This window comes from Argiope bruennichi, chromosome 9 (assembly GCF_947563725.1).
Source record: "Argiope bruennichi chromosome 9, qqArgBrue1.1, whole genome shotgun sequence".
Classification (NCBI taxonomy): Eukaryota; Metazoa; Arthropoda; class Arachnida; order Araneae; family Araneidae; genus Argiope; species Argiope bruennichi.
In genome coordinates, this window is record NC_079159.1 from 39815015 (window position 1) to 39836615 (window position 21601).

General features: G+C 26.8%; 1 protein-coding gene across 2 annotated transcripts in view; it reads left to right on the forward strand.

Moving 5' to 3' along the window:
* Positions 1 to 21601, forward strand: part of LOC129983730 (dnaJ homolog subfamily C member 13-like) — a 67140-nt gene that overhangs the window by 40105 nt on the left and 5434 nt on the right. For both annotated transcript variants that reach the window (XM_056093328.1, XM_056093329.1), the window contains 17 exons: positions 1590 to 1725; positions 2354 to 2538; positions 4112 to 4303; positions 5510 to 5689; positions 6235 to 6402; positions 7188 to 7301; positions 7379 to 7495; positions 8344 to 8518; positions 9574 to 9665; positions 10164 to 10269; positions 10932 to 11006; positions 11873 to 12073; positions 12162 to 12243; positions 13553 to 13595; positions 14260 to 14430; positions 14977 to 15156; positions 21122 to 21262. In XM_056093328.1, coding sequence (XP_055949303.1) covers positions 1590 to 1725; positions 2354 to 2538; positions 4112 to 4303; positions 5510 to 5689; positions 6235 to 6402; positions 7188 to 7301; positions 7379 to 7495; positions 8344 to 8518; positions 9574 to 9665; positions 10164 to 10269; positions 10932 to 11006; positions 11873 to 12073; positions 12162 to 12243; positions 13553 to 13595; positions 14260 to 14430; positions 14977 to 15156; positions 21122 to 21262 — 2358 coding nt within the window. The remainder of the gene's footprint in view (positions 1 to 1589; positions 1726 to 2353; positions 2539 to 4111; positions 4304 to 5509; positions 5690 to 6234; positions 6403 to 7187; positions 7302 to 7378; positions 7496 to 8343; positions 8519 to 9573; positions 9666 to 10163; positions 10270 to 10931; positions 11007 to 11872; positions 12074 to 12161; positions 12244 to 13552; positions 13596 to 14259; positions 14431 to 14976; positions 15157 to 21121; positions 21263 to 21601) is intronic.

The following is a 21601-nucleotide window of genomic DNA, read 5'->3' on the forward strand; positions in this document are numbered from 1 at the left end:
ATTATTGCTATGTGTCCAAATATTAAATTAGTTTTGTTTTTAATTTTGATGTATTTTTGTTGAACCTGTTACAATTTTTTAAAATTATATTTAGTAAATTTTTTTAAATCACTTTTATTCAAACCATGAATAGCATTTTATTCCTCTTGTTTGCTTAAAATTTGATGGGCTCTCCCCCCTCCTCCCATATTTACCACATGTTTGAAACAATTTAGCTGTTAATCTAAGCAAGCAAGAACAAAATTTAGCGTTTTAGAAAAGAGAATTGGGGATCTCTTTGATGGATGCCTTGGTTTGCAATGTCTGATATTTGTGAATTACAGTTTTATCATATTTTTTTTAAAACTAAAGGGACATTTTAAATTATTTAAAAGTGAATTGCAAATTTCCAAATTCTGTAATCTGTATGTATAATTTCTTAAGTGCTTTTTAATTCCAAAAGAGATTAAAGTATTTTACTATACTGATGAAATTTGATCCTCCTGCCTTGGAATTTTTGAGGCTCATTGTTATCATTCTCAATTCTGATTTTAATTGTTCTATCTATAGTTTTTTTTCTGAAAAGTCATGCATTTTATTATTGACCTAGCTGCCTTTGCTAATCAACTGATTTTTTGGGAATATTAATTTTGTGTAATTTCCAATAACGTATGTATAATATTAATATTCATGACTTACTACAAAAAGTATTTTTAAACATCAAATTGCAATATTAGAGACAAGTTATTTTAATTGCCTTATTGTTATATTGTGTAAATCAATCATCTAAAGCCCCATGACATCATAATGCTATTAAATATCAGCTGTCCAGATCTTCTTTTTAACTTTTTCAGTGCTGCAACTTCATTTTCTTATTTCTTACATGAGCTGCACAAATATTTAACAAAATTTTTTGCTTTCAACTATGGAGAAATATTGGGTAATGAAATATTTGAAAAACTAACAAACAATGAAAACAATTTAAGAGTTTCGCTGCAACAACAAAACATATTGTTCAAAAATTATATAAGAAAAAAAATACTTTTAAAAATTGTTAAGAATTAAGAAAAAACACAAAAATAAAATTGATATCATTATTACAATAATTTTTAAATTTTAAAATAGTTAAAAAAATGTTGTGTAATATTTTTAAAAGTTAATACAGTAAAACAAAAAATCTGGCTTAATAAGTAACAAACTTAAATAGTAATTAAAATTTAAAAATATTGTTCTGCGATGCACATTTTCATTCTTCAAAGTATATTTGTACCTAATTCAGGTTAACTATAGGTCAAAAAGTCTGCCCTGAAGAATGACAGCACACAAGAGAATGAGAAATACACAAATTCTTTTTTATTGTTTGTAAAAATTGGGGTTAATTTTACATGCATGCATGATTATGTGAAAATAATGTTTCTGATAATTCTTAGATTTTGAAAAGATAATATGAAGTTATGAAAAATAACACAAAAATATCTTCCTAATCAAATGTACAATTTTATATGCATCTTGGGTGATAAAATAGCATCTTAATTAAAACTTCTGAATAGCATAATATTGAGCAGTTGTGATGCTTTCCTTTGCTCAGCAGATATGTTTTCTGATTGCAGGAAATATTTGAAAATGTGAACAAAGCTTATGAATTTCTGTGTAGTAAATCATCTCGACAATGTGAAGGTCCTGATCCACACAATGTGGTATTGATACTCAAAGCACAGACTATTCTTTTTAGTCGTCATAAAGAAGGTGATTATTTTTTTTATTGTCCTTATATAAACTACTTATGTCTAAAAATTCTTAAATTTATGAAATTCTAAAATTTTAATTCAAGTCATATGTAACACTTTTTAGTTGAGTAGAAAGTTATGATTTGAATCTGAGAATGGGAGTTTTGGTGAAAAATTGTATAAATTGAATATTTTATATTTGGGAGAAAGATTTTGCTGGAGTTGATGGTTAGATAAGGTTTGAAAGCAGAAAGTACTCTGAGAGATAGTCCTTTTTTTAGGAAAAAAAAAAATGATCTTATAAAGATTGCTCAGAGTAAATTTATATTATTCAGCTAATGTAATTAATAGTTTTAAATAATCTCCAAATCAGTTTTCAAATATGAATTTATAAATCAACCCTAAAAAATTTTGATCGTAAAGCATTGTCATATTTACCTCATTTTTACAAATCAACTATTCCATAAACCAAGTCATTTTTTTCAATAAGTATGTAATATTTTCTGTTTGTTCAAAGAAATATTACTTTTTAGATTTATAATTGAAGCTTTTATTTAATTTATATAAACTGAATAAAATATTTTATTTTATAATAAATTTTGTTTACTTTTTATGTCTTATAAGTACTAAGTTTCTTTATATTTTAGAATTGCATCCATATAAGTATTCTGGCTACCCAATGCTGGTAAAAACTATTCGAATGGAAACGAATGATTCTCAGTTGTTCTCCAAATCAGCACCTCTCCTTGCTGCTGCAGCAGAAACTGCATATCATACTGTTAATTGTTCAGCATTAAATGCTGAGGAACTTCGTAGAGAGGGAGGTCTAGAAGTTAGTATACAATTTAGCAATTTTCAGTTAATTTTTATTTGTCATTTAATGTTTTGTGATAATCTATCACGAATTGAGTACATATTCCCTCTGAATATTTTAAAATGTTACTTTTTATACTATGAATGAATGTGGAATTGATGCAGATTTTGTTCTCGCAGTCCTCTCTTTTTTTTATAATCATTTGTAACTGCTGTATTAAATTTTCTTCTTCTTCTTCTTCTTGCTTTATAATTGCATTGAAAGCTTCATTAAATCTGAAAATGATTTTGTGTTACATTTTATAATTCAAATGTAGTAATAGTTTTAAATATTTATGATGGAATGATTTTAAACTTTGTAAAATAATCTCAAAAGTAAATTCTTGGATGTGATACTTTATTGGATACAATAATTGAGTACATATTAATGATATTTAAACTAATATATAATTTTTATAGTTTAGTAAGGAATTTATTTTTTCATTGAACATTTTCAATGAAAAATAAGTTATAGGCTTGTCAGATAACATTATATACAAAAACTGCTTCTGCGATAATATACAGTATGCTTTTGAAAAAGAAATATTCTATAATTTCAGACTGTTGTAATCTGTTTAATCAAAGAGGACTTATGTTTGTTTGTTATCACAGAAACTTAAAATTTTCAGCTACACACAATGTATTATATCAAAAATAATTTTTTGATTAGTTTTTATTTTCTACACTATTTAATGCTTGCTTTATTTGTTTTATATTTCATTTTGAAATTATGCTATCTGACTATTAGAAATAAATAGCTGTAAAACCATATAACAGATTCTCAAACCTGACTAAAGCATAATTTAATAATACCATTTTTGTCATTATAATGAATCATTGGCTTTAAAATTCCAATGAGTGGTTTCCATCTTTTCAGTCTTCAAAAATTGGTCAAAGTGATTTAAAAAGAGATCCTGTTTTTGTTTAGCTATGTCATCATCATGATGCCATTTGGTTATCCAAAAATTATTTTAATCTCTTATCACCTAAAAATTAAAGATTCAGCTGATGATATTGTTTTGATAGTATGATTTAAACATATTTTTATGACTTAAAGATGCCAAATATAATTAAATTATATGGTCTATATAAATATTAACTATTTAGTTCAACCTATTAATATCTTTAATCTGTCTCTCTCTTTATATATAATATTTTTTTATTATCTTTTCCATTACATTGCAATCAGATGTCTAATAAATTCATTAAAAAAGTTTTATTTTTGATTTTGCAATAGATTTAAGTTTTTTATAAATTTTCATTTTTACCAAGAGCAGAGTTCAACCTTTTAAAAATAATATGTAATCCATTTTACCTAAATAATATGGTTCTCATGTGATTATTTTAAATATTATTTGTATATTTGGAGAATATACAAATATTATTGGATATACAAAAATTAATTGGAGTATATAAGTATTATTTGTATTTTTTATTTGTATATTTGGAGAATCAAATCTTTTTTCTGTATCTTATGCTTTATGAAAACTTTAAATACTTATAGAATTTGCATTTAAGAATATTAAAAAGGTATATTCTTGTTATAATTGCAGGCTCTACAAGAAGCATTTTCTCGCTGTGTTGGAGTGTTAAGTAAGTCATCTAAAACTGAAGATCTTTCAGTTCAAGTGTGTGTTCACATATCACGTTGTTTTGCTGTTGCTGCTCAGTTCAGAGGTTGCCGAGAACGTATGATAGAAATGCCGGATATGATTAGAGATTTGTGCAGAATCTTATACTTTGATGTAAGAATTTCTTTCTTATATGGTTTAATATGAGAATATTTTATGTATTATCTGTAGATGTACATTTTATAATTTTTTCCATTGGTTATTTTTTTTTGTCTTTGTTTAATTTCAGAAGTTTTATAACAAATTATTAAGATAACTATCTTATAGTTATCTTAAAAAAAGTTATGCTCATGACATTTTAAGAATTTTTTTCATATGAAAACATTTTCATTTATTTAATTTTAATACATTTTGAGAACTTTCCAAAAATGTATCTAACTGTCAATGTCTTTATATGTCCATAGTATAATCATTGCAAACTGCATCAATATTTGCTAATTTCTATAAAAAGAAATAGGGAATGTTGAATTAGTTTGCCATAAAATGAAAGTTTGAGATACAAACTGATTTTTAATTGCTGCCTTGATTATTTAATATTTATATCCTGCCATTTTTTTTTTCTAATGTTATTATACAAAGTGTACGTAAAAGAATGTACAAATTTTGCAGGACTATTAAAAGAATGCAAAAGAAAGTATAAAAACTTTTCTTGCTTCTCATCTGAAATTAAAAATAATAATTGGAAGGTTGAGTACAACTCATTTATGAGTGTACAGAAAGACTAGGTGTTTATTTCACTGCTACCAACTGACTTTGATAAACTTAAGACACCCATATCTGCAACCTTTCAAAGCGTCTCATTGGATATACTTAACTAAATGAGGGATGAGTTGTACTACCTCTATATCCTTTATATTTTTGGAGAGGTTCACTCTGAACACTTCATCTGTGTTGTGTTTAAACTTTTTTTAAATGTTATTATTTTTTTTCGAATGAACAAAATTTTATTCTTTTTTCCCTGTTTTTTATAGCATTAAAAAGTTGGGATATTCATTTATGTACACCCTGTGTAATATTATTTTAATTGAAATTTATTATTATCCATTAATTGTTTTTGTTTAGCTTTTTTTTTTAAAAAAATAATCCTGCAAAGTTGGGATATTCATTTATGTGCACCATGTATAATATTCTTTAATTAAAATTTATTATTATTCATTAATTGTTGGAATTCTCTTCCAAGTGAAGTGCGGCTTATCCTTTATATTACATTATTTTATGTAATATAAAGGATAAACCACACATCACTTGTATTATCTTATTAAAATTCTGTTGATTATATTCTTTTTTTCCTTTTTTATTAACAAAATTTTTATTTTGCAGCATTTAACAAAATTGTGTACAGTAGTTGTGGAATGTGTAAGTGCTCTAGCCATCAATGATGCACTTCAGACTCATCTGTACCAAGCTGGTGTTCTTTTCCATCTCCTAATTTTCTTATTCAACTATGATTACACACTCGAAGAAGGTGGTGTACAGAGGGATGAAGAATCAAACAAGCAGGTAAATGAATAAATGCTTATTTAGAGTTCAAATTTCTCAAATACTTTATTGATTCTAACATCTAGAAATAAATGTTTTGCAAATATATGCCTTAACTTTTATATTTTCATTAATAAAATATAATGTCAGATTTAAACTAGATAATTTTTTTTTCTTCTTATAGTTTCTCATTTAAATTAAAAAGATTATACACATTAACAAATCCCTCATTTTAATTGTACACATGTGAAGCATTTCTACTTTGAATGGGATTGTCCATATACAATTCATAGTATCTACCAGCTACTGTGTCCTTTGATTACAAATAGATTCAAATTGTTTGTCTTCCATAATGTAATTAGAGAGTAATATAACTTTTTATAATGTTGTCAAATAAACTGAAAAAATATATATATTATTATTATTTTAAAACTTTTATCTTTCCTATTATGAAAACAATGCAATTACTTTTAAAATATATATATTCATGAATGCATTAATAAAAATAGAAATATTGCATTTTCTAGGCAGGCAAATGATAACTAATACATAAACTTTTCTTTTAGGAAATTGCAAATCAGCTAGCTAAATTAAGTTTACGTGCACTAAGCAGATTAGGTGGTTACGGCACAGGAGATGATGAAACTCCAAAGAATGATGCTGTACATATGTCTTTGACTGCTCTTTTGACACCATATTTGGTTAATCAGTTGAGTCGTTGTGAGCCAGCTGAAGTAAGTTATAATATTTTTAAATTTTTATGCATTTTTTTCATCAATTAGTAGAGCAGAAATAATTTAAATGCTAAGTTTCATGTCCAAGTTCATTTGATCTTAAATTTGATTTTCCATTCTATTGAGCATTTATTGTGACGTATGAAAGCACTAATTACTAGTTTAATTTCCTGCCCTTGAAATGTAAAATATCAGATTTGATGTAATCTACATAATGTTTGAGTTTTTAAATGTTTTTTTTTCAATAGTCCATACTGTTTCAAAGTGGCAGGAATGTTTATAAATATGATTGTCATGACATTTTTCATTTTCATACTAAATTATATTTCTGTAAGGAATAAATATTATTTTCTGTCCAGTAACTGACATATATACCTTGTTTCATAAATCTGATTTGCAGACAGTTCAGAAAATTGTTTAATTAATATATACTATAAAATGTTTCATTTGTTTCTTTGTTAAAATATAATTGATACATAATGAGTACTGATGAATTTTTCTTCTTCTGAATCTATATTTAATTCAAATCTATCTAATTCCAAACAATGAATATATTCAGCAGTACTTTCTTCTTCATATTTTTGTAAAAATATTCTAGTTAATATAGTCTTAAATGAAGCAGTGTTCTGTTAAATGCATTTTTATAATTTTATTATTTAATTTATATTTGAACGTTTTTCGACAGAAAGTTTTAAGAACTCTATGTAGTTACATAAGCTATTTAAAAAGATTGCAATTAAAAATGAATCTAACAAAATACCTTTAATATGTGTTTATATTTCCAGATTTTGAAAATATTGAATAGTAACACTGAAAATCCATATCTTATTTGGGACAATGCAACACGAGCTGAATTAACAGAATATTTAAAAACTCAACGAAAGGACAAAATAAGATCTGTAAGTATATTTGTTTATTTCTTGCTTCTGTAAAAATACATTCTTAAAATTAAGCTACATATTTTTATCCCTAACAGGGTGAATGTGATCCTTCCTATGGCAGTGACTTCAAATTCTCTGCACATGCTTCTGAACTTATTATTGGTGGAATCTTTGTACGTGTATATAATGAACAACCCACATTTCCATTAGAGGTGAGTGAGATTGAAAAATACTTTGCTTATGTCCAAATGGTTTATATATCAATTTCTCTCATTGCAGTTGAGGAGCTTCAGCACTTGTAAAAATTTGAAATTTTCATTTTTTTTTTCTCTAATATTTGTCAAATTTTCTTTACTGAATTTTCAACAATATGATTTAAAGATAAAAGTTATTGCTATATTTTGAGTTTACCATTTAAATTGCCAAAACACTTAAAGTTGTATCTTTCTGCATTGTGCAGAATGGCTTGTTATATTTGAAATATTTGTTCTTAAAATTGTGTAATATGCGTACTAAACTCCACATGCAATAATTTGTTATATAAAAAAAAATAGAAAAAGTCATTTTTATAGCTTTAGAGTTCTTCAACTGTGCTAATAAAATAAAGAAGAAATCAATATTTTTCTGTTCTCTTCTGCTGATATGAACAATTTTCTTTGTTATACTTTGCAGTTCTCTACTGATATATTTTTATGAATAAAGCATTTTGTGTTTAAAACATGTTTTTATTTATTTATTTTCATTTTGAATCGGTTATTCAAATAAAGAATATTGCTTTCCAGACAGAAAAATGAATATATATTTCATCTGTCACTCCTTTGTTAATTTTCATTATTTGAACCTAATTGTTAAATTCTGTTCATTGGATATTGTTAAAATACATTCTCACACACAAAATTGATACTTGATATTGATGTAAGAGTTTGATGTATTCAAATTGAAAGGGATGTGCTTCCTTTCTTTTTAATGCTTTCTACAGCATTGCTCATTTTCTATTTATTTGCTATTAAATTTTTCAAATTTTGCTTCGCTTGTTAATGTGTGTGTTTTTCTCCCCTAGAATCCCAAATATTTTACATTGGAACTCTTAGATTACTTGAGCTCTCAAGCCCAATACTTGTATTCTCTCATGGCATTACAATCATCTGGTGTAAAACAAGAAACTAATCAGACTCGCTTGAAAAGTGTAGAAATGGCATTGGAAGCTCTTCGTAATGTTGTAAAAAATAATCCTGGTAAATATGATTTTAATTAAAAATTCTTTGTCATTGATATTATTTTAACAAAATTTCAGTCATGACTTACTTGTATATTATGAATCTTCTATCATCTAATTATAATAATATATATTTTATTGAATTCTTTAATCATTATAATAATTCTCATGCTTTAATCTGTATTTCATGAATTATTTACTCACATATCCTATTATTTTTTTTAGAAAATAAACTGCATTTTTTCTTATTTCTCTTTTTAAATTTAAAATAATAATTCAAATAAATTTAAATAATAATTCATTTGCTTGATAAATATATAAATAGCCTCCAGATTCTGATTCCTTAAAAAATTAATTTCTCTCAATATTCTTAACCATCAAATGAAATCTAAATTTCATTTGCATGTCCAAACTTTTTATTTGTTCATGCTTCTAAATTTCAATAATTTATCCTAATAATTAATTTTTATTTTTGTGAAGTCAATTTGTAAATAATAATAATTGGTAATGGCCTGATGGGTTAAGCCATAGCATGACTGAAGAACCTGAATAGGAAATATAAGATTGTGAGTTTTTCTTCTAGCTATATTCTTAACCAGAATTATTAAAAAATTGGTAGACTGATGTAAATAGAATAAATAAATCGTTATGGTAGTGTTTGAATGTTTTCCTTCCAACTAAACATTCACCAATGTCCTTCTAAGTCCTCCAGGAAGGCACCTTAACCCAGTACATTGAAGCTAAATCAGATTTCAGTCTCAAGTTCCACTTAAGTTTTTCAAGTTGCTTTGGCCAGTAGAAGATGAACATTTTCCCCATATCATAAGTCTTTAATCATAGGTTAAATATGCTAAAATAAGTGCAATTGGGATTGACACCAGTTATAAAAATGAATCATTGCATTTTATTGCTTAACGTTTTTTCGTAAATACATTCGTTTTTATAGGTGCAAATATTTTATTTTCCTTCTCATGTCTTTTAAATTTTATTTATGTATTTATTTTTTGCATAAATTCATTAACTTCTGTGAATATCTTTAATTAAATTAATTTTTTTGTATAAATATTTTTATAGGTGTGGAGATGCAATGCATTGGACACTTTAAGCTTCTTTTTAGTCTTCTTAGGTTAGATGATTGCCCAAGAGTTCAAGCTCTTGCAATTGATGTAAGTATTATATATTTGTATTTAAATGTATAAATTTTTTTAATAATATTTTTCCTTGAATTTTTAATAAAAATTCTAATTATATTTTTAAACATTAAGATGTATACCTTGAATATCATTGCATGATTTATATTTCAATTATTATTATACTAACACATTTAATAGCATTTATATGTAAATTATTGTCTCGTACAAGGAAAATTATTTTTTTTTAAATATTGTCAATGTGATAATTCCTTTTCAATGGCATCTTTTAGTCTTTGAAATTTAAATTGTTTTTGTTTTGGTGAAATATTTTATTGGAGTGAATCATCTATTTATTTGGACTTATCATAATAAAAAATTTTGTATCTTTAAAAAATTATTGTTAAATGTCACTCAGATTTTTAGAAATTCAGCCCAGTTAAATTATTGAATTTTTACAAGACTTCTGTACAAGGCAGCAACTATGTTTTAACTTTAATCAATGACTTCTAACTCTCTTTACTATCTCTCTAGGTTATAGCTGGCGTGACAAGTAATCAAGAATGTGTAAATGATATAGCTGCTAGTGATGTCCTTGTTTACCTGTTACTTGTTCTTCATTCTTTCAAGAACTCAGCTAGTAAGTTCGACTGTGTTTATATAATGCAAGGAATATATTTTATATTTTTAAGATATTTCATTATATATTAGGATGTATTTGACCACTTAAAGATTAAAGTATTTTTAGCCGTCATATGCATGTACTATGTAGAATGAATTAATTTGTGGTTTTTCTTAAATGGTTAAATTGTAAATAAATCATTGCAGCTTCTGTTATTTTATACTTAAGCATCATTAATCCTTAAATCATTTTACATAATAATATATGGCTTCAAACTATATAAAATACCTATTTATAAGTAGTATTGTCTATAAATTAAAAAAACTGAAAACTTTAAATTTCTAGGGGAAAATACTGTTTTATAATGCAAGGAATATCATATAAAAAATTCTCTTTAATGTCATTTAAAAACTTTAATTATACTGTTAAATGTCCATGTCCATTTATATATTTTATGTAATTCCTATATATTCTATGTAATTATGTATTCCATATAATTATCCATTTATATATTCTATATAATTATGCATATCCATTTTAACATCTTAACAATTTTTCATTAAATTTTAATCATGTGTAACTGCAATTAAGAAAAAGTGATCTGTGGATTCAAATTATTGCTCTGTTTTATTAAATATTTCAGTAATGTTTTAAATGTATGTACACTGTTTATTCAACAGGTCAAACAACAGTATTGGAAACTCTTTTGCCTTTAATGTCAAATGGCAAGCTAGTCAAAGATGCTAATACTAAAGGTAAATGATGTTTATTAAATTATTTGTGTTCATTTGTATATTTTATATTTTTATTCTAGCTTATTCCTATGCATCTGTCTTTTAAGACATTTTTATATCCTTAAGAAGTTCAAATTATTGCAGTTTTGAAATTTTGATAAACTAAAATAATCTACACTACTGTCAATTATGAATGTTATTGAATAAAAAGTAAGAATTGCAAAATTATTATTTTAAAAAAATCGGAGTGTTTTTTTAAAAAATATACATGTAATTGCATGGAAAATAATTATAAATAATTTATATTTCATACCATTTATTGCAATGCAGATATGATTTCTTTCACAAGAAAATAGTTAAAATTATTACTTTTAATTAGTTTAATATGCATGCATTTTTAAAAGACAGTTAATGCTTCCTTGAATATAAAATGTCAAGATACCTTTTGATAATAAATAAAAATCATTGTATTTTAAAGTTTATTATTTATTACTAAAAATTTCTGCAAAATTTTTTAAAACTAATTACCATTTTCTTTTGAAACTTTTATAGAAATAATTATTTATATTGAGCTTATACTTTTATAGATTTCATTTCATTTTTGAATAATTGCAAACATATGAACATTTATTGGTTCCTGGTTAGAATTATCTAATTTAAATTTTGAATTGAAGAAAAATATTTTATTATGCTGTTTTCTTGAAAAGAAACAACTCAAAATTAAATTAGCACATTGGAGATACATGAATAGATGAATAAGTTGAGATTTTTTCTTCTATATTTTAAATTTCCTTTAATGAATAATATATAATTTCTTTCCTTGAAGAAATATTTAAATATTTTCTGTTTATCTTTTATTTTTATTTATGACTTTTTCCTTTCCCCAGGTGCTGTGATATACCTCTTAGACTTATTTTGCAATGCCACAAATCCTACTATCCGAGAATTAACTGCAGGTTTATTAGGAAAAATGACTTCAGATAAGTTGATTGGACCAAAATTACGCATTACTTTATCTAAATTTTTACCTACTTTATTTCTTGATGCCATGAAAGATTCTCCTGAAACGGCTGTACATATGTTTGAAGGTTTGTTATAAACTTTTTCTCTTTTTTTAATTTTAATCAAATATTCTTTAATTAAGAAACTCGCAACTTAAACATAATATTTGTACAGGTTGTCAAGAAAATCCAGAATTAATTTGGAATGATGAATCCCGTGAAAATTTGTGCTCTGTTGTACAAAAATTAGCAAATGAGTAAGTGTTTAATATATTCTAATTAATTTACAGTAATATCTAAATAATTTTTATATATTTCCTGAATTCTTGAAAAAGTATGAATAATTATATTTTAAAGAAAAAAAATGATAAAAAAAAAGAAATTGCCCTTGAATAACTTTTCCAAAAATATTTACAGTTAAATAATCTACTAAAATAAAAATACTTTGAAGTTTATAATTTTTTTTATTTGAAAAACACTAATGCAAACATTAAATTTGGCTATGCAAAAATTGCTTTATATTGACTATTATAATTTCTTGCTCATTGTATAATTATCTTGCATTTTTTTTGTAGGGGGAGGGGAGAAATGGAAATTTATTTGACTTGAACATTGTAATGGACCTTTTAGGAAAACATAATGACATAAAACATTTAAAAGAGCAGACACAACTAGAAATTTTTCAAATATTAATTGTCTGATTCATTTGCAGAGTGAAGTTCAATTGTTATTTTATTTAAAATAAACAACAATGTAATGAAAAAAAACATCTGCCCATAATACATAACTCACTTCACAAGATTTACAAACGTTTTTCCAGATACCTTTTTATTACCAGAAACAGAGTCTTATTATTTCTGTCTTTTCTTAAAATTACAACCTCAGAAAATTTTGAATCATTGATTTGTCCCTCAGAGATATTAGATAATAGGCGAATAAAATAAATATTGACAAATTATTCAATAAACATTTGTGACAAAAAGTCTCTGTAGAAACTCTTTTCAATGTTATAGTAAGAACAGTACACAATGAGCAGTTTAAAATGTTAATAAAATGATACAAAATTGAAATTTAGATAAAATTTAAACTTATTTACTTAATAAATATTGTAAAATTTCATAGTATATTTTTCTGCATGTTAAGTGTAATTTTCCTAATGAATATTCAAAATTTATTTATATTAATTTATTTTATGACACTTACAGTCTGAAATTTAAGAATTCCTAGTGCAATACTTTAGATTTTTATTATTTTTGCATACTTTAAATTTTTATTATATTATGTTTTAATTTTTGTAATTTTAGAGAAATATATATTAGATTGGGAATTATATGAACTTTTCCTAAATGTGGGAATTAAAGAAATATAATAATTATATTGTCAATAAATACAGTCGACCTCACAAATTTGTTTTGATATAAAATTTTTATTTTAATATTCAGAATAACAATTATTAAAAATGGATTTGCTTGAAAGATTTGTTAAATTTCCTGATTTTTGTTAAAATTGTAATATTATATTTTTTTGAAATCTTACTGAATTCTAATTTCATACCTTTTTACGTAGGCATTATAAAATACAGAAAGATGATCCTCAAGTTCAATGGAAGGTTAGTAATTTTTTTAAACTATGTAATAAAATGTCATGAAAGTAGTGATATCTCTTTTATCTTTCCTATAATTTTCTTCTTGCAATTAATTATTTTATTTTCAAAAATAAAATAAAGTTTTCTATGTGTTAAAATATTTTTTTCAAATTGGGCATTTTATTTATTTCTGAATTTATCTTTTTTATGGTAAATTATGAATAAAATATTTTAATATTGCATTAATTATGATTGTAATTTTATCAAGAAAATCAAAGTTGCCAAATTAGGAATTGAGTGAATAAAAGTTTATTTCATAAAATTACAATGTAGTGAATTGAACTTTTTTTAAGCATATAATTATGATTTCTTTGCCTCCTCATTTTTAGTCTTTTTTTACTATCAATAAGTGAAAGTTTCCTATAAAAAAGTAGTAATTTCACTAAATTTATAGTAAAATTAATTGTATATTCCTGTTATATGTGTTAAAATTTTAAACAAGTGCATTGAGGTGTTTTTTGTATATTTTTTGTAATTTTCTGAGGTTTTATGTTATTGTTTGTGAAAAAGAATTCATTTAAAAAATAAATTGATACTTTGTATAAAATGATATTTTTGAAGAATTGAATCTTAAAGTTTAGGTTAGAAATATGTGACCAGATTTCAATATGCATTAATTTTTTTACAGCCTCCAAATGAACCATGTTTAAGTCTTCCAGAAAACCAGGAAACTATAGTAGCAGGAGTTTATTTGCGGCTCTTCATTCAAAATCCAACATGGGTTCTTCGAAAACCCAAAGAATTTCTTACTGAATTGTTGGATAAAATAAATGCTGTGATGTCTAAAGATAATGTAAATGTAAGATTTAACATTTTACATAATAATATTATGTCATATTTTAGAATTTGGTTGTAAGTTATGTTAATGCTCTATTAATGATTGTCAATTAATCATTTGAATTTGAAGAACAACAGAATCCTTCTATAACAAAGTAAACTATTTCTATACTCCTTTAAAAAAATATTGTGGGATGTAAAATAAAAGGACCAGTAAAAATAAATGTCTATACTAAATTTAATATCAAATTTTAAATCATCATAAATCGAAGAACTTCGTGATTATTTTTTTCTGGTTTATATTAAAAATTATAATTCTTTTTATTCATGTTATATATCATTTTGTATTTCAAATCTGATAAATTGCAGTTATATCTATTCTGCTTGGTTTATTTCTTTTTCTGACCTCTGCAGTTAAGAAAGTCTAATAATATATATATATATATATATATATATATATATATATATATATACTTTGTTATACCAGTTATGTTTCCTGAAATTGTAAACAATATAAAATATTGTTCACTCTAATTAAACATTCCTTTTATATTTTACCAATATTTAGAATGAACTCCTTGAAACTTTAACACAAGCTCTGGTGTGCCTATTAACAGCACAGCCTTCTCTGCTGGACCATATACCTGCTTTAGGCCATATTCCTAGACTTATGCAAGTTATGCTCAGACCAGAGGATTCAATATCAGGCTCTTGTCTTCAAATTGTTAGACAGCTTTCCAATTCTGAAGTGAGTTATCCTTTCAAATCGTTTTGTTTTAAATATATACTAGCAGACCCGGCCACTCGTTGCTGTGGCTAAGGTTTTTGTTATATTACATAGTAGTAAACTATTCAAGGGAAACGGTAGAACACCAGTCATGGGGACCACCATGCTTTTTTTACACAGATGCCATTTGTAAAAAAAAAAAACATGGGGACCTCCATGATTGATTTTCTACTACCGTTGATATTGAGCAAAAATCAATACAAAAAAAATAAATTTAAATTTCTTTATTTTTTGTTTTCAAGTTTGTAACAAATGAGTACATTACAAAGTTGTTAGTAAAAAACACGTAACACTTAAACTTATAAATGAGGTAGGTAGGGCAGATAGTTTTAAATCTTTTATTAATGTTTATTAATAAAAGATTTAAAACTATCTTAATGTTTATTATTTTGAATTATAAATACTTTTAATTTCAATTTAATTTAGCCCTAATCGGTGCACAATATTTTTGGTTAATCCGTCTTTAGCTAACTCAAATAGATTTGACGGTTTTCCTACACATGAACATGCAACATATAGTTGCCCATGAAAAAAACATGGATTTTCCAAATCCAAACCACAAATGGACATTGTTTGGCCTTGAGACTTATTTATAGACATGGCTAAAGCTAAACGAATTGGAAACTGTAACCTTTTGAAGGGTATCGTAGATTCTGATGGTATCATCGGAACATGGGGCAACAGGATCACTTCTCCTTTAAACTTTCCAGTTAAAATGGTAGCTTCAAGTATATTTCCAGTGATCTTTTTGATGACTAAACGTGTACCGTTGCATAATCGAGATGGATTCAAATTACGCAGGAGAATAATAGGTGAACCAACCTTTAATCGAAGGTTATGTGGTTAATTTCGTCAACATCAACATTTTTGGCTGCCAAAATAGCCCGATAACTGAGCCAGTTATGATTCAAGTAATTACTCTGTATATCCGGAAAAATACTCTGAATCAATTCATTTCCCCCTCAAGAACAGTGCAGAAATTGTCTGGCAGTTTAATGCATTGCGTATTTGGTTGCAGTTCTATTTTACCGTTCCCAATATCTAGTAATTGTTCAGAAAATATTTGTGCTGATGGATCATTTTGCAATTGTACGTGCATGTTTATGGCCAATCGAAGTGTTTCAACACTTCGCCATAAGAATGATTGTTTTAAACATGCATTTTAATTAAAGATTGTTGAACAATGAAGCACTAATAATTAAAAATCAAGAAGAATTGCACTGTATTACTTTTACTTTAATATGAATTCAATTTATACTTCAGTCTAAATAACACGTGGTCGGCTATGCTAATACCAAAAATTGAAAAAGTAAGAACAATTGAATTTCATTGTATTGCGTTTACTACGAAATAAATTTAACTTATACTTTAGCCTCAGCAACACGTGGTGGTTATGCCATTAAATTGTAGCTTATGTGAAACGTTGATACTTTTAACACAGCGCCATCTGTTAGAATACTTACTCAATCCAGTCAACAGATACTGCCATCTGTTAGAATCGCTTGGAGCTAAGAGATAATTGTGACTGTCAAATAATGAACAAATAATTTGTTCCTTCTTAAAACCTTCCTTCTTAGTATAAACCCTTTATGATGTATAATAAATCCTCTAACTTCAGTGATACCGATTCTGGCTTCCTCAGCTTAAAGGAAAGATTAAAAAAAAAAAAAAAAAGTTCTATATTCCACACATGAAGTTGCCATGAGATTTATTCCGTCATTGATACATTTGTCTGTTGCAATAATTCAGAATTCATTTACAAAATGAAATCAGTTTTAGAAACATTTATTAAATAATGATAAGCATTGTAGCTGAAGTGAATGATAGCTGACATAACTTGATACGTACATGCAGTTTATTAGTAAAGAAATGAAAAACTGAAATGATTATTGTAACCATTTTTTATTATCATATCTTCAATAATTTATATAAAAAAGATTAAATTTCATTTAGCATACAAATGAGTTAATATTTTTTTTTTATTATCCGATTAGAGGAACTTATTATTGGCTCGTTCACTTACCTTTTTTACGATATGCTTAACAAAAGAAATAAAATCATTTAATTGAAAATTCAATGAAGGTAACAAATGTTATTGCCGTACAACATTTTTCTTAGTAAACAGTCAAATAATGAATCGGAATTCATTCAAAACGAAAAGTAATAATTATCCGTGTGCACCTCCAAGTATTTTTCCAAACTTCTTTATAATTAAAAAAAGCAGAATTTTAGTATGTTATATTAATCAGTGATCCGTTAAAACGTTTGTAATTAATCATTTTCAAATAAAATATCTTATTTCTGAGAATTGCCACCGTGCACAGTAATACAAAATTCAAACATAAGATCGTGATACTTATCCGTTGCAACGTATCAAATTTATTATATGCATTAAAAAATAATTGTGGAAAATGATATCTTATTCCTGAGAAACGTTTTCGGATAGGATCATAAATAATTCGAACATTCGGATTCGAAACGTAATGCAAATGCCTGAGTTTTTCTACGCCAGTTGGGGTAACGCTATGCAGATTAGAAATTTTTAATTTCCTTTATTCTGTTTTATTTTAATTCAAAAGTACTTAAGAATGAATCTGAAAGATCGATTCATTAACAATGTTTAATTTTAAATGCATCAAACATTAAAAAAATAAATAGAATCGTTTTAGATAATCAGCCGAAAAATCTTAAGCCTAGCCTCATGACTGTTGGGGGAAAAAAACTGAAGCCGTACTCATTTGGCAGTGGGGAAAATGAAACGATTTTTTGGCGGGAAAGTTAGTTTTTAATTAATAATTAAAATTCTAATTAAAAATTCAAAAAAAGGGCTATCCTATCTTTTAAGTTAGATCAAACTGCCCACGGTGTGCAAATTTGATTAAAATCGGTGAAGTAGTTTAGGAGTCCATCGCGGACAAACAACGTGACACGTAATTTATATATATTAAGATAAGATTGGCGGTGGAGAAAATGAAACGATTTTTTTGGCGGGAAAGTTAGTTTTTAATTAATAATTAAAATTCTAATTAAGAATTCAAAAAAAGGGCTATCCTATCTTTTAAGTTAGATCAAACTGCACACGGTGTGCAAATTTGATTAAAATCGGTGAAGTAGTTTAGGAGTCCATCGTGGACAAACCATGTGACACGTAATTTATATATATTAAGATATACAGGGTGATTATAGTTAAAGTTACGATTTCAAAAATCGATACTTTTAAAACTACTGGTCAGAATGACTTGATATTTTAGCAGAGTAATTGTGAATCAATGGAATTTTGTTTGGTGAAAAATATAGTTCAAAAATCTGCCGATAGATGGCGCTGTCAGCGATCACATTGTCTGGAGATATGCGAATTATTTATCCGTGACATGTGTACCGCAGACATAGTTGTCATAAAAATGCAAAGCACCAGCTCTTTGTCTGAATGCTTTATCATGATTCTGACTATGAAGGATCGCACTCTGCTCTTGAAGCTTTTTTAAAAGAACAATGACTGTGCACTTACAGCTATCATTGTTTCGGACATTGGAATCCATAAAAATCGGATCCAATAACCACAAATAGTCTTCCAAAAATGATTGCTAAATTCAAGGAGACCGGTTCATTTGGCATGAAATGGGGTAGAGGAAGGAGACCAGTTTCAGCTGCGGCAGTGGAAAATGTGGCTACAGCATTACAAGAACAGACTAACAGTGATGCTGGAATCAGCAGTGCATGGGGAGTTGGCAAATGCTGGATATGTCGATGAGCATGGTGCGTAAAGACCTACGGAACGTCTTGCGCTGTTATCCGTACAAGATAACTCGCGTGCAGCAGTTACTATCTGCTGACCTGGAAGCACATGAATCTTTTGCACTAAAATTTCTTGCCTGGATGGAAGTAGACAATGGATGGCCATGGAACATTCTGTGGTCTGACGAAGTCCACTTCCATTTGCACGGTTCTGTAAATACGCAAAATTGCAGGATATGGGTGACCGAGAATCTGTTCCAGATACAGCCATTATCTCTTCAGTCTGAAAAGGTCACTGTGTGGTGCTGAATAACGGCAGCATTTATCGTCAGTCCGTTTTTCTTCGAGCTGGTCCTGTTACCTGCACCATTACTGGCAAGCGGTATGAAGTACTTTTGCCTAAGAATGTCCTTCCGGCACTTCAGCTGTGTCATTGATCACACAATATTCAGACAAAATGGCGCTCCTCCGCTTATTGCTATTCTTGTGAAGCAGCTGCTGAGTGCTCGTTTCGGAGATGATAGGATCATAAGCTGCTATTTTCTGACAACGTGGCCGCCATGTTCCTCTGATTTCAACCTGTGTGATTTCTGGCTTTGCATATACCTGAAGAATGCTGTTTATAGCGGACGGATTGAGAAACCAGCAGACTTGAAGGCAAGCATCACACACCACATTTATTGTATCAGTACAGATATCCTCCAATCTGTTTTGTAACATGCCGTTTTGCGCTTCCAATTAGTAGCGGAACAAGGTGGAGGACATATCAAACATCTTATGCCTTAATAACTCATTAGTAAGATTTTGTTCCATAGGGCACTTTTTTTTTTTCGTCATTATTACTGTTGTCGCAATAAATTGTCTTATCGCTAATAAATTTTTAGTAAACCCTTGAACTGTATTGTTTTCTTTTGGCTAACAATATTCCTGTATTTAACGAATCCATTTTTGGGCTTTCCCTTGACAGCGCCATGTATCGGCACATTTTGGAACTTTTTTTTTTCCCCTTTGCCAAACAAAATTCCATTGCCTCACGATTGTTTTACTAAAATATCAAGTCATTCTGACCAGCAGTTTTAAAATTATCGATTTTTAAAATCATAACTTTAATTATAATCATAATAATAATATGATTATAATTAATCCCGATCATTTTACATATATTTATATAATTCAATTAAAAACTTTTACATTGTTATGTATTTTCAGGTAATAGTGTGTATTTGTAAATAAATTTTTAAAAATAAACACTTTGTTCCATCTTTTCAAGAAATTAAAAATATAAAAATGATTTAGCCATATTTACCTTGTATATATATATATACAGTAGAAATCTGATTATTCAGTTTATTAGACCTTAGTCACCTTGGATAATTGAAAACTCAATTAGAGACCAGAGAGTGATTAGCTTTTAAATCATGACTTCTTTTCTTGTAAAAGGTTTTCAAAATTATTTGTTTATATTTACAGAATTCTACAAGTAAAATTGTAATGATTCTTTTACTGGTTAGCATGCTTTTTACATCATTTTTTAAAAATTAATTCTTTTTAAATTTTGATAAGAAGGTTCATAAAGTTTCTGAATTTCATTTGCATTTCCATTCTAATTATTTAAGGTTATTCTCTAAAAAATATTTTCTCCTATTCATTAGACTAAAATATTTTGTCAAGTTTAAAGTACCCCCCCCCCTTCCCCAGTCACATGAAAATGCACATATTTATTTATTTATTTATTTTTTCCATATTTCTATTTTTTTAAAAATGCAATATTTTTCTTTATCAGCGTATTGCTTAAAATATAATGTTGCTTTTTTGCCTTCTAAATAATTTTCTGAATTATGAAAGCTGGCCTTGTATCTAATAAAATTTCTCATTTACAAACCTTCTCATTTATGGAACTACACCCATTTGGGCAGACTGGGTTGGTATGAATTTTTTAAGCTTTTGCATTGTGAAAATCATTTCTAGTCACAACTTTAACACCATTCAGTAAAAAAATTTGGTTATTTTATTCAAAATATATATATATAATTCAATTTTCTGGTATCTTGGTTAATAAGATTACATCTTAGTCCTTAGATCCTTAGATAGAAGTCCACATAATCAAGTTTCTACTTTCCTAAATAATTTAATCAAATTATTATTGTCTTTTAAATATTATATTTGTTAATATTATATTTATTATTCATAGGCCTGCATCAAATGCCTCTCCCAGAGTAGTTTCATCAATCCAATGATGAAAGCTATGACAAGAAGGCGGGATCTTGTGGGAATAGCTTGTGAAGCTCTGAATAATGCTTTTCATAATTGTTCAGAAGATCTGATGCAACAAGTGTGTCAATAACTTTCTTGTATATGTTTCATTTCATCAGCATAAAATTATTTATCCTTTATTTAAAATATAATAGCATCATTGGATATTAACCCTCTTAAAATGTAACACAAACAGCCTATTATGCAGCATACATTTATTTCCTTATCTTTTTTTAAAGAGGGTCATAAAATGGGGTGGAACAATCTTGTCTTTTTGATAGTGATTTGCTTCTTCTCTCACTGTCAATGTTGATTGATTCTCCAGTAAAGGTTTGAGAGTAGATACTCAATTTATATTAAGTTTCTACTTGCTAACTGCTAAATGATCTTTCTGAAATGATTGGATATTGAAAAGTTT